A 13432-nucleotide genomic window follows, 5' to 3' on the forward strand; every position below is an offset into this window, starting at 1 on the left:
AATAATAATAATAATCAACTATTTTTTTTATCAATTATTCTAAGTTTTTTTCTTGGTCAACACTTCACCACGAGTACTCATCAATTTGGATGTTCGACTGTGGTTGCTCAACAACTTGGAGGCTAAACCAATATTATTCATCAAATTGTCATGCATTGAATAATAACCATGCAATCAAATAGCAACTATGAGTTCAACATCTTATTTTTCTACAGAACAGCTACACAATTGATGTATTTTATTATTTTATTTATGTGGCCCATTATATAACATAATTATTATCAACCCAAATCTATTAATAAGTAGTCAAGTTCAAGACAAGTCGTGCGATCTAAAACACATAGTCACACTTAACTCAAAACTTTTGCCTGGTTCTTTAGAGCAATAAAGATTATAAAGCCTATTTATGTAGCTCTCTCTCTCCCTCTCTCTCCCTCTCTCTCTCTCTCCCTTCTCGCCTCCCACCCTTTGGGAGCATACATATCTAAATGGTGTGATTTCACGAACAAGTCAGAATTCAACACTATAAATATTATTGGATATGCTCTTCAATCACAACATGAGTTGATCTATTTTCTCTATAATTTTTAAGTATCTCCTCTTTAGAAATAATTGAGATAAGAGCTTTTAACAATATTTATATCATTAGTGTAATGTAAATAATCCCGAAAAAAAATGTGCAATTTTATTAATTGAAATTAGATTACCAAATTAAAAATACATTAAAATCATTTAAAAAGCTTAAGAAAAAGTAGCAACTCCAAAAAAAATTCTATCATATTATTAAATTACAAGAAAATTTGCTATGTATTTACATATCTCATATCCAAATTATTATTTTTATATACATAACATTTTAGTATTTTAAATATATTATCTTTTATTCTTATTTAAACATATCTTATTTTAATTATTTTAAATCATAAATGCTAGCAAACGATAAATTGTCTTGTTTTTATTAATTTATTTCTCCTTCTCCAGCCTGCCAATTTGCATCTCCAGCTATACGCGGCTTTTGACCTACTTACCCCAATCCCTTCTACCGATCGAAGACGACGATGACGAACTACGGCACGATCCCCACCTCCGCTTCCGGCGAAACTTCTCCTCAGGGTTTCATCTCCAGAGCCAAGGCACGCGGCCGATCGGCGCTTGCTACTCGCCGGCCATGGCGGGAGTTGATCTACCTCCACTACTTCTCCCTTCCCCGAAGCCTCGGCGAAACCTACATCCGGATCCGAAGCAACACGATCTATTTCGCTATGAACTACATCATCTTCCTCCTCCTCCTCGTCTTCCTCAGCCTACTCTGGCACCCCGTTTCGCTAATCGTCTTCATTCTTATGATGGCTTTCTGGCTTTTTCTCTACTTCCTCCGTGATGAGCCTGTTGCTATCTTTGGTCGGACGATCGACGACCGATTAGTGCTCGTCGCGCTCTCGATTGTAACGCTCGTGCTCTTGCTCCTTACTGATGCTACGGGTAATATTCTAATATCGTTGCTCGTTGGTGTTGTTGTTGTTTTGATTCACGCGGCGTTGAGGAGAAGTGATGATTTATCTTTGGAAGAGGAGGGGGCGGGGCCTAGAGGGTGGTATGCGGCTGCCGGAGATGGTGGCGGCGGTGGTAGTCTCTCGCCGTAGTCGTAGTTTGTTAATGGAGATGTTTGTATATGCTATTCACTTTTAATTGCTTTTGTTGTGTGATTTTGTTCTTGTATTGGATCGCATTTTCTTCCTCATGAGATCTAGGGTTTTGGTTTCAGACGTTCCGGAAGGAATGGAATGGGCTTCTTTTGCTGATTTTAGATTGAAGTTTTTTTTTGTCTTCTATTCTGGTTTGAATTTTCTAAATGGTTATGATGCGAGGTGCGAAAGCGCTGCATACATCAGAAGGTTATTAAGAGGGTATAGGGGGGTTGTCTCCGCTTTATACCCCATGTAACCTCCCTGTAACATACATATAACCTACAAATAAGTTCTGCGCTTCTATAGTTTCGGTTGGTACAGGTAAGTTACAGGAGGTATAATGCGGATATAACCTCTCTGTATCCTCTGAATAACCTCCTACGTACGCAGCGCTACATACGTAAGACGTACGCAAATATTTTCCGATGCGTAGGACTTTTACTATTGTAGATCGAGCTATATTAGGATTGACTAAAAAAATTTGATCCAAAATTTTGGGTGATAATTTGGCTCATCTATTTTGGTCCGATATTGATTAGAGTTAAAATTTGAATTAATTTTCCCAAGATTAATGATCTTCAAGTTAAATTCGCTAAGTATGCTGTTGGGGGTTATCTAACAATGGATTTATTCCGGGATTTAGTCGGGATGTAGGCTAAATCATGCTCGATGGTCATTTTGGACAAAATGTAGCCCCTTGATCTAATAAATCCGGATCTCTCATATTTTGGATGTAAATCCAAGGATTTAGTAAATCTCACGAATCGGCGAATTTATGGAATTTACGAGATTTACGGTGCAGGGACGGTAGAACATAGATGAGAAGAATATAATAGGCTAAATTTTGTCCTATTGAATTTTAAATCGTCCTTTGTGGACACGCTTCTAGAGTTTAGGGGGAGTGAAGGAAGAGAGAAAGAGAGTATAGCCAGTTAGGAATTTCTTGTTAAGAGAATAGGTAAAAGTCCTTTTGTTTGTATTTTTGTCTCTTATTTTTAAAGGCTTATTTTGTACATTTATAAAAAAGAGTGAGTAGTTAAAAACTGCTCTTAATATAATAGATATTTTACTTAATTGTATTGATTTCATATTATATGTATATTACAATTTGAATTTTATTATGGTGATAACTTGGTCAGTCAATTTGCTCGAATTCAGCCAATTGGGATGACTAGTCGAGTGATGACCGCGCTATGGGTTGGTCAGCTGAAGTGTCTGATCGAATGTCGATTTAATCCGCTGTGGTAAAGGTGGGTCGCCTGATTAGTCGTGATCAAGGATTCACGCCCGCGCCTCGGTCTGTCGAGACTGTCGGCGTGATCCGTCTTTTCTAATCTCTCGTCGTGGAAGCGATTGGCGGTAGGGCGTTAGGAAGCTTTAGTTGTTTGGTCATAATTTGGGTCATTCATATGCTTTGAGATTCGTGCTCAATTGTGATATATACATATTAGTTTTCTGAATCTTCTTGTTCCTTGAAAGTGACAACTGTAATAAGGACAGGAAAATTATTAGTATTCAATGGTATTTGTTTTCTCGGTCTTTTTTAAGACTTAAGAGTCTTCAACTAATCTATTTATATGTCGTAGTATAAATCATTTATTTGAATAAATCTCTCTCCTAAATTATATAAATGATTTAAAGATGAGAGGAATCAAATAAAAATGTGATACGACAACAACTAAACAAACAAATAAAAAGAAATAAGCGGAAGACTTATATATGAGTAATTCTCATGAGATGGGTCGAGAATATACGTCCTAACAGGATCAGATCGAAGTACCTCAAAACACAACATCCACAAAGAAAATCTTTACGTGTCACCCTTAACCAGAGAACCAAAAAGAACATTTTTGTTCCGGGGTTAAGAGTTTCCAGAGGAATGCATCCCTCTGGTTAATTACATCTTGGAGGAGACCCAATAATGTTATTTATAAAAGGAGTTTCGTTTATATTATTGTGAACCTGGAGAATAGGCCATCAAAGGATGATTATATTGCTTGGGGATGGTTTGATGCTTTCAAAGCTCTCGTTATGCTATAGGACAAAGAGTGAGACTCTCACATCCCAAATGGGTAGCGGCTCGTCGGCATGCGGAAATTATGAAATGACCAAATCACCTCGATGTAGATATCTCTATACCTCAGAGTTCACCGGTTCATAAGGGCAGATGACAAATCATCATATCTCAACGAGCGAGAGCTCATCAGTAATCATACCGTCAAAATGATATCAACGAAATGAAAAAGAGTGATATGGCTCAAAGGGGTTCAATAAAAAGAAATGTAGAGTAGTTCTAACAGGTAGAGGGAGCTGGGTCGAGGCATCACGAACCCATCATCCCAAGCTACTATGACCCCAAGTCTACCTGGTCGTGAAGATAGTCAGCCCAACATGTCCCGAGATTTCCAGCCAGCAATCTATGAATATTATGTAACAGTTAAATTTTAATGTTTTATATAAAAAAATTATATAAATCATTGGACTGTCTAATCTTAATTATATGTGGGCCGTGTTTGAATTTAATTTAATTATCTTTGGGTCCTCACTGAAATCCAGTGCTACTATTTAATTCCTGGTTTAGATATGATAAGCTGATACTAAGAAGTTCCGATGAGTGCCGCGTGGCGTGCTTAGGCCACGTAGTAGTTGAAGAGGTGAAGGGGAGAAGGCGTACGTGGATGGCTGAGATTTGTTTAATATTAATGAAATTGCCACTCCATGCATGATTTTCAATGGCTGTAGTAATTAGGGGATTAGGTTTTTTTTGTTATTTTCAAATATGTTTATTTGAAGTAATTTTAAATTATATATTATAAAAATCAATTAAATTATTTTTAAACATTCAAAAATAAGTTTTAATTATTTAAAATATTTTAAGAATAATAATTATCATTAAAAAAATTACATTTTAAAAATAATAGAAACAATTCAAAATAAAATTTATCAAATTCATTTTATTTCATGGCAATATTTAAATAAAATATTATAAAAATAATAATTTTTAAGTGACCTACATAGCCCATAATATTTGTATTAATTAGATTTATTTTGAGTTTTGATTCCTTGGAGAAGAGCTCAGTCTAATATGTTTGAATTTATTTTTATCTAACATGTGCTTGATTTGTTAGAAAAATATATAAAGAAAAAGAAATGCATTGTAATTAAAAAAATAGTGTGATTTGAAATATTTTAGAGCTACTTAGGCAAAAATTAAATATACGAGATTATGTGCATGTGTTTGATATGATGTAAAATGAAATCAAGATAAAACTCGATGGTAGACAAAAATTATTACTTGGCAATGATAGATAGTGGTCGATAGTGTCGAATGAACGAAGTTAAGCATCTAACAGCTTTCAGTTAAGCGTCTAACAGCTTTCAGGTGGCAATGTACCATAGCTTCAGGCACTAATGCTCCAAAAACAACTTGTTCAAATTTAATGGAGCTTTGAGAATTGAGTGCCATCAGAGGCAATCTTAGCCTTCAACCTTTTCTTATAAAAGCACATCCAACTCTTTGCAAATTAATATAATAAAACATGATGTTTTAAGCTTAATTTGATATCATTTGAAAAGGTGTGCATGTTTTCATCTAAAATCTCTTTAATTTTTGACAAAAAAGCCTCTCACTCAATTTCTTTGATTCCTTATGATTAGAATGATCTTCTATTTTTTATTTTGTAATAATTTATAGGAGTTCATGTGGATTGATCTCTTCTGAGTAACAATTATTTAGTCACATGCAAAAGATCGACACTTTTGCTTGCCTTCTTTTGTATCAATGAAGTTGTTTAAAATTTTGTTAACTCTAATGTGATTTAGTGGGGTTGTGTATTAGAATATCTGTTTAAGATGCTCGTGCCATACAGTGAGAAGTTGGTATTCTTGACTTTAGACTATGAAGGTTGTGAGGAGGTTTCTTGTTCAATCTTTCAAATGAAGGAATTGGGATTATCTTGGTATGTTTGGCAATGGGCTTAAATTCAAGGAGAAGCAAATTAGTAGTGAATGTAGGTCGATTAGGGGTCAACCACGAATATAGCATATGTCATACTTTTTTTATAGATTTAAAACAGTTCTAGGGATACTAAATGGTGTTTAGGAACCTTAAGAGGGTCAAGGATGTGGTAGGAAGGATTTGGGTATTATGATAAATTTTCTTTTATTTTCTTTTTTTTTTTTTTTTTTTTTTTTTATATTTAGGATTAGGATAAAAATATAAATTCCTAAATTTTGGGGTAGTTGAGCTCTAATATGAAATGTTACCATTCTATGGCTTCTATATGGTATTTAAGAACACCAAAAATATGTACTTAAGTTGTAGGATGTATGAGGAGGAGAGAGGAATGATGTTGGTTGAAATTAATTGGGATTGAATGACGACAGTTCAACGGTCCAAAAAATTGGAAATAACAGTTTCATGTTACAAGACAATCCCTTTCCACTGTTTGACAACAATAGTTACGAGAAATGATGGTTTCTCGGCTGAAATATCTGATAGAACCTGTTTTGAAAAAATATCGAGGGTGAGGTCTGTTGTTGGATCAAAAGAGTTTAGAGGTTGTTTAGTTGGAAAATAGTGGGTTGAACGGTGAATGGCAAGATACTAGCAATGAAGACATGCCACCACATGTCTTAAGAAAGATATAAATACACCACTTGCTAAAGGAATATGATACAATACTCTCAAGAGCATAAATCATTCTAAGGAGTAGAAATCAGAGAAAAATCCCTCAATTCTCAAAATCAATAAAACTTAAAACTCAAAAATTTCAGTACATTTATATAAATGCTCCTTAACAGAAAAACCTAATTGGAAATAGTGAAATAGATAAAGATCAAAAAAGGAAGAAAAATAGTTGAAATATGAAAACCATCTTCAATCACCCATGATCACAAGGTTTACGGTGATTTGACGAAATCCTATGTTGTTGGAACGATTCAGCGACCCACTTGGAATCCTGTGATCCACGACAAATCCCTTATGCTATGGATAAAGCTGCCACGTCAAGCTTGGATTTGATTTCTTCCTTGACATTTTCATACAATTTGAATAATTAATTTTCTATTTTTTGAAACATAAAATTTATTTTCTCATTATCTTCTATTAAGTGGAACAAAATACTTCTAATTTGTGAATATAATTAATTGCTTTCACAGATAAAATAGAGTTGCACAATTCATCATTGTCTATTTTGTGTGGACACAAAAAGGTCTATGTTGTACAATGTTGAAGATTATTTTAGTCTATATTATAAAGTTCTTTCCTTCTTATTAAGCTTACAAGTTTAAATACTCTCACTAGCCTAATGTTGAGTGAGAAGAATACCTAAAAATGAGTCTAAATCAATGTTAATTTGATAATTTTCTATAAAATTTAGATTGATTTATATATTTTGTGTGGGCAAATCCTTGTAAAACTTTAATGTTTGAATGGAGAATTCAAAGGGGAGAAATACAGTTGAAGTGTTGTTATGGCGTAATGAGAGCATTAGTAATGGGCGAGAGGAAGTTTAGTAGTGTGTGTGAGTGAAATCTTTTGTGAGATTTAGTGAATGTGTGGTGAGAGTGTGCTTAGCCCATGAGAGCAAGTGTGAGTGCAAGGTAGAAGAAAGGAGCTAGAATAAGGATCTCGAGATCTTTTCACCACGGAGATTAAATTTCATTTAAGGATACTAGATGCCTTAGTTCCTTTAATTTTTTTTGTATTTGAATTGTAAACTTTGTTGATTGTTGATTTGAATGGAGCAATTTCATTATGTGAAGTTTTAATCATGTTAGACTAAACAATTACCTTTAAATTTGTGTTGTGTTTCAATTTCCAATTGATGTGTTCTTTCAAAATGCAATCAATTAAGAATGCTGGTTTATTTTTCTTTCAAGTTAATTTAGTAATAGTGATACCAATTTTTTGTTTAAAATCCAGTTAAGAATAGTGATATCAACAGAGTCCTAATTTACACAAGATATGATTTAGAGGAATAAACATATTACCTCTGAACTTGAGTAACTATTTTAGATAATATTAATTTAAATCCTCTATTTGCATAGACATATAGCATTCAGGGAATTTAAAATTATGCTTTTTAAATATCAATAGAAGTTAAAAACTGCTTATATTGTTGACTGACGATATATTTTATATGAAAAGACGTTCCTAAAAAATTTGGACATAAAAATTACAAATTCAAAGATCTCACACGTCTTAATTATTATCATTTTAAAATATTTAAATAAAAAACTATGAAAATTTTAACTTTTTTTTATAAAAATTAAAATTTTAAGCTAATGACTAATCTTCTTATTTAATAGTCACCATTTATTCTCATGGGAAAGATCTCTTGCTCAAATTCATTGCATTACTTGAGCGACACGTGCACTTACATTTACACGTATAAAAGTAAGGTCACTTAACTATTTAGTGTAAAAGATTCTAAATACCATATTCAATCTAAAAAAAAAACATATTTGAATCTATAAGCGGAAGTGAGATAAAATCATGCATACCTCCAGCCATAACTTATACGAACAGAGTTTACACTCACAGCTCACACGACAAATTTTCTGTTATAGATCTTCTAAGCTTTTCTCACTCACAACCCGATGGTGCAAATAAAATGAAGAGGAGCAAGCTTAGGGACCAAAAAAGCAAGCATCACATCTAATTTATAGTACTCTGCCCATCACAGAGTTCAATGGATGTGACCACATTATGGAATGTCTAAATTCATGTGTTGAACTTAGACGCTATATGGACCACATTATGGAATTTATTTCCCTTAAAAACACCATGGAATTCCAACGGGCATTAAAAATTAAAACAAAGTATTGGTTAATTTGGGAATTCCAATGGGTATTGTCATTAAATTAGGAATTCCAATGGGCGTTGAAATTAAAATAGAGTTGTCATTAATTTGGGAATTCCAAAGAAATTAATAAAATTTGGGAATCTTAAAGAAAAAATCCCAACATTTAGCATACACCATAGTTTACCCGAATGATTATGTTTTTTTCATATAGTAAATTTATAAGTTAGAAATTTGTGCATGAAATTAATTTATACAATTACATTGATCCTTTTCTCATTACCATAACTTATCCCTTTAGTCAACATTATCCCCTCATGTTTGTGTTGCTATATTTATAGGGTTGATTAAATCAATTACAAGTATATGAAGTTAGATAATTTAGTATCTCAGTACTTATATTGTATTTAATATTGATCACTCCCATTGTACCTTATCACATTTCAGATAGTTTGGAGCTTACCTTCTTACAATATATTATACTATTTATTTATTTTTTATAAATTTATAACATCTCTAGAATAAATATTTTATATAAATTATTTAAAAATTTTATTAAAAGATTTTATTGAAATATTTTATAAATAATTCATTAGAAATATTTTTTATTTAATAATTTTAAAATATAATTGTTAACTTAGAATTTTTGTAAAAATATCTAATAGAATTTTGTTTAATATCACGATATGAAAGTCACTGAGTGTCAGCTAAATATTCAATTCTAAATCAGTATTTTTTAGTTATAAATTAGATTACCAACTGATTTTTATCAACATAGAAAACTTTAGTTGCAAAAGACACACCGGTTGAATAATTCAACCGGTGCATATTAACGACAGATTTATCAGTCGCTATGATTGATTTATCGGTCACTAAATTTTAAGGACTGAGATGCGACTGAATATTTAACCGTCAAAATCATTTTAGCTGAAGAAGTCAGTTGTTAACCTTATAGCGAAATAACAACTGACTTTTTAGCCACAAATTTAGCAGTTGAACTTCTGGTTAAGTAGCAGCTGAATAATCGACCAATTAAGGAATGAATCTTCACTAATTTACTGGTCAATATATTAGCCATTAATCAGCCTAAATTAAAATAGGAAAAAAGGACTCTTAATAAATAAAATTTTACAAAATTAAATTAAATTATTGTGAACATAACAAATATCAACAAATTATCTAGTAATCATCCAATAGAATAATATTCACAATATGAACGAAATAATTCTACATAAACATAAAAAAAGACTAATTGTGCTTCTCCTTCTCATCCTCCTACTCGATCATAGGTCACTTGCCATGACAACATGTAGTTGTGCAATGATCACCTCGATCCCCACAACCTTTTTATCTCTGGCTTCCTCAATGTTAATCACATTGGACTCCAGCTGATGTACAATATAATAGCTGCCTCAAAACTTCTCGGTTGATGCAGCCATTAGCCTGGACATTTTGTCATCAATCAATGATGATCACTTTGTGATAACTGGAGTGTTGTGCCTCATATATAATTCCATGTGCTCTAAGGCCATAGTTTTTCCCTGTGACAACTTACTTCCTTAACTTGAAGTCAAAATGGTCAGAATGACCACTAGTGCCACTAAAGCCAGGTGTGCTCTGACTCCTAAACTCCATCAGGCGTTCATAATTATCCTACAAGAAATTTTAAAGGATAATTGAGATATGATTTTAGACAAAATACAAAAATAAACTAAAACTTATTAAACTTACGTGAACATGGTGAGATCTATTGTTCACTCACCAATGGTCCGCCTGATGTTGATGTGTGCGTGTGTGCAACTCAGCGACAGTTGACTCTCAGCCTAGCTTCAACCTCTATTAACATATGAAAATGTTATGAAAGAAATAGATATACAATTCAGTTCAATACAAGGAATAAATCTTATCGTTCTCTTCCTGTACTCAGTATCGGGAATCAAGCCACCGCTGAATCAAATATCTTGAACTTCAATCGGGATCTTCGACCATGATAAATATGGAGCATTGTATATACCTTGAAAATCTTCATCTTGTAGATGGGCTATCTGGACAGATAGAAGCTGGAAAAAATAATTTTAGCTAAATAATATCATGGAAGATTAATTTTTATTACTGAAATTAAATTTGCTTATGAATCTCTTGCCGACTTAATGCACGTCCATCCTGAGATATCCACAGCATGATCGGTAGGAGTGGAAGGGTTTGCCTCAAAGGAGGATGAACGAGGCTGTGTGGTGGGAGTTGTAGGAGTGGGGAGGTATGTGTAACCATGTGTACAGGAGGTAGAGCAATGGGCTTGATGGGCACTAGTGTGGCGATCAAGTAGAAGCCATCGTAGTGGTGCTCGTCTCTATGTTGAGCCATGAAGCATCAGGCTTCTTTCACCGGAACAAGCTAGAGACAACTACTCTATGAGGACCCTGGTCCTCGCTATCACTTGAGGCTAAATGTAACAAGAAAAAATAAGATGATCAAAATACTTTTCCATATGAAAAACTAAAATTAAAAGCATGAAATAAATGAACTAAAGTAGGAAAGTACTAAACTAAAGCAGAAAAAATTTGAACTAAAGTAGGAAATGAAGTGACATAAAAGCGATAAATAATTAAACTAAAGTAGGAAACTATGCATAAAACTAGTAGAAGTAAAAGTAGAAGCGAATAGAAGTAACAAGAGGCTATAAAAAATCTGACGTAAAATATGAAACATCAAAATATGTAGTGCAAAAAATAAAACATACAAGAATGTACTCTATGGCATCATAAGACGAGTGAGTGGAGATTGAAGTTATAATTCCCTCCTCTATGTCGTCATTGGATTCATCCACATCAAAATTTATCGTCTTCGTATGCATAAGTAACATTGTAGAAGATTTCCCCTTAATAATATTAAGAAGAGTACATAAATCTGACATATCCTACTTTTGATGAGTAATTTCAACCGCGGTTTGGACCTGTATAGTTGCTCTAGGCATAGTCTTGATAATCATTACCCAGTCAAGTTTATCTCTTGCTCTACCAGGATATCTAAGAAAATATATGTCTGTTTGACTGACTAGAATGAATAGATCAAATTTGACATATCTTCAGTTCATTTTAACTTCAATTATGTCATACAATTTTGTTTTTTTTTTTATTTCTCAATTATGAGCAAAATCAAATCATTTACAATTGAACATAAATACATTGTGTTCAGGAGAGCCTTGATATTGCAAATGCCCAACTTTTTTGCAAGATCCCATAATAATCTCTCTCACTATCGGAATGCGTCTTTTCTTTAACATATACACATGAATTATATGTATTCTTTCCTTTGGAACAAGAACTCGTTCTCATCAAATATAGGATACATAGTCATGCTAAGATTATGCCCCAAGCAAAATCTATTATGCCGAGATTCGTGAATCCATTTCTCCTATATTGAACATATTAAAAAAAAATTATTATACTTACATAATTTGTACATTCAAATTACCTACTATACATTACTAAGTTAGTTTAAATTATGTAAAGATCAAATTATGTTGAAAACTTTTTCAATCTTCTTATTGATAATACTTTCATCTTCATTGCTTAAGGAGCTAACAGATAACCTATCAACATAAAATTTTAGTGCTAACTCGACAACTACAAGTTAATACGAGTCTTAATCAAAAAATAGTTGAACTTCATCGTGGTTCAAAATAATATATAAAGTTGCTACTCGAAGTTCTTTGTCATTTAGGTGTCGTGAATTGCATCTCTTTGATATTTCACCTAATTTCTAGAATACAGGAATCGCAGGCTCCAAGGACTTTTTAATTATAGTTTGACCTATTGATCTTTTTTGTTTAAAATTGCATGTTGTTATACTAGATTCTGGGTACATACGTATTGAAGGTGTGTCATTACACTGTCTTCAAAATATGTCTTTGCATCGTCTTTGGGGTGTGTCATTCTACTGCACTCGGGGCGCGTCGTTGCACAATCTTCAAACATTTTTTGCACCGTATTACGTAGTGCTTCATTACCCTTCACCGAAGACGACAAGCAGGGGATGACCGATGACAAGCCGGGGATGACTGACGGTGGTCGACGACCGCCTACAAAGGGCGGCTTTGGTTAAAATATGTAATATTAAATTTATATTATAATTAGCAGATCTAAATAACAAAATAAATTTTCAAATCATTTCAAAATGAGTAATGTGTAGCCTACCAAATACCTACACCCTGTCCATGTCCCGGTCTGGCAAGCTTGCATTGCCTTTCTTCATTTCGAGCGTTCCTGCGACTCGTGATTCGCCTTCCTCGAGACACCGTCGTTGCTCTCAAAATATTCACGTCTCCACGGCGCTTCTTCTTCGCCGGTGTGATTCCTAACCGCCAACTTTATTACTTTTCTTCCATTTATTAAAGTTGTAATTTTCATTAAGGGCCGTTTAGATTCTTGTCTACGTCCTTGTTCATGAAATAGACGCCTACGCGTAAACCTAACTTACTGAAAAAGGGAAGAAGTTGAATGAGTTGAACGGTTTTTCAATGTGTATGAATCCAATGAATATGTAAATGTATTTCTTCAGGATAACTAAATTTCTGGTACACTTGTCTGTTCCATCTGCGATCCTCTTCATGAAATAAATGTCCACAAGAAAGTTTGAAACCCCAATTTGGTGAAAAAGAAGGTTAACATTTGTGTTGGATGATTGACCGATTTGTTTATTAATCCAGTGGTTGTTTGAGTGTTTGTCTGTAGGATCAGTTACTTTTTCTTGCTATTTTCTAGGGTTTGTTGAGATGTTTGTGTTTGGAAAATAAATGAAAAAGTAAATGAGTCTAGTATCTAGAAGATTGTTCTGGGGAACAATAGATGTTCAATTAATAACTTAAATGATAGAAATTAGTTTACTGCTATATATATTGAGTATGGAATTCTACCTGTTCATATATATATATATATA

The 13432-nt window shown here is 33.2% G+C and overlaps 1 protein-coding gene across 1 annotated transcript; it reads left to right on the top strand.

Moving 5' to 3' along the window:
- The first annotated feature begins 978 nt into the window (after positions 1-978).
- On the top strand, positions 979-1807 carry LOC110022606 (PRA1 family protein F2-like). The gene has a single exon (XM_020721644.1). It carries the CDS (start codon positions 1059-1061, stop codon positions 1641-1643), a length of 585 nt encoding a protein of 194 aa, XP_020577303.1. The 5' UTR covers positions 979-1058; the 3' UTR covers positions 1644-1807.
- Positions 1808-13432: the final 11625 nt, after the last annotated feature.

This window comes from Phalaenopsis equestris, unplaced genomic scaffold, assembly GCF_001263595.1.
Source record: "Phalaenopsis equestris unplaced genomic scaffold, ASM126359v1 Scaffold000198, whole genome shotgun sequence".
Classification (NCBI taxonomy): domain Eukaryota; kingdom Viridiplantae; phylum Streptophyta; class Magnoliopsida; order Asparagales; family Orchidaceae; genus Phalaenopsis; species Phalaenopsis equestris.

Coding starts and splice junctions, on each gene's coding strand:
- LOC110022606 (XM_020721644.1), top strand. CDS start 1,059: ATGACGAACTACGGCACGATCCCCACCTCCGCTTCCGGCGAAACTTCT.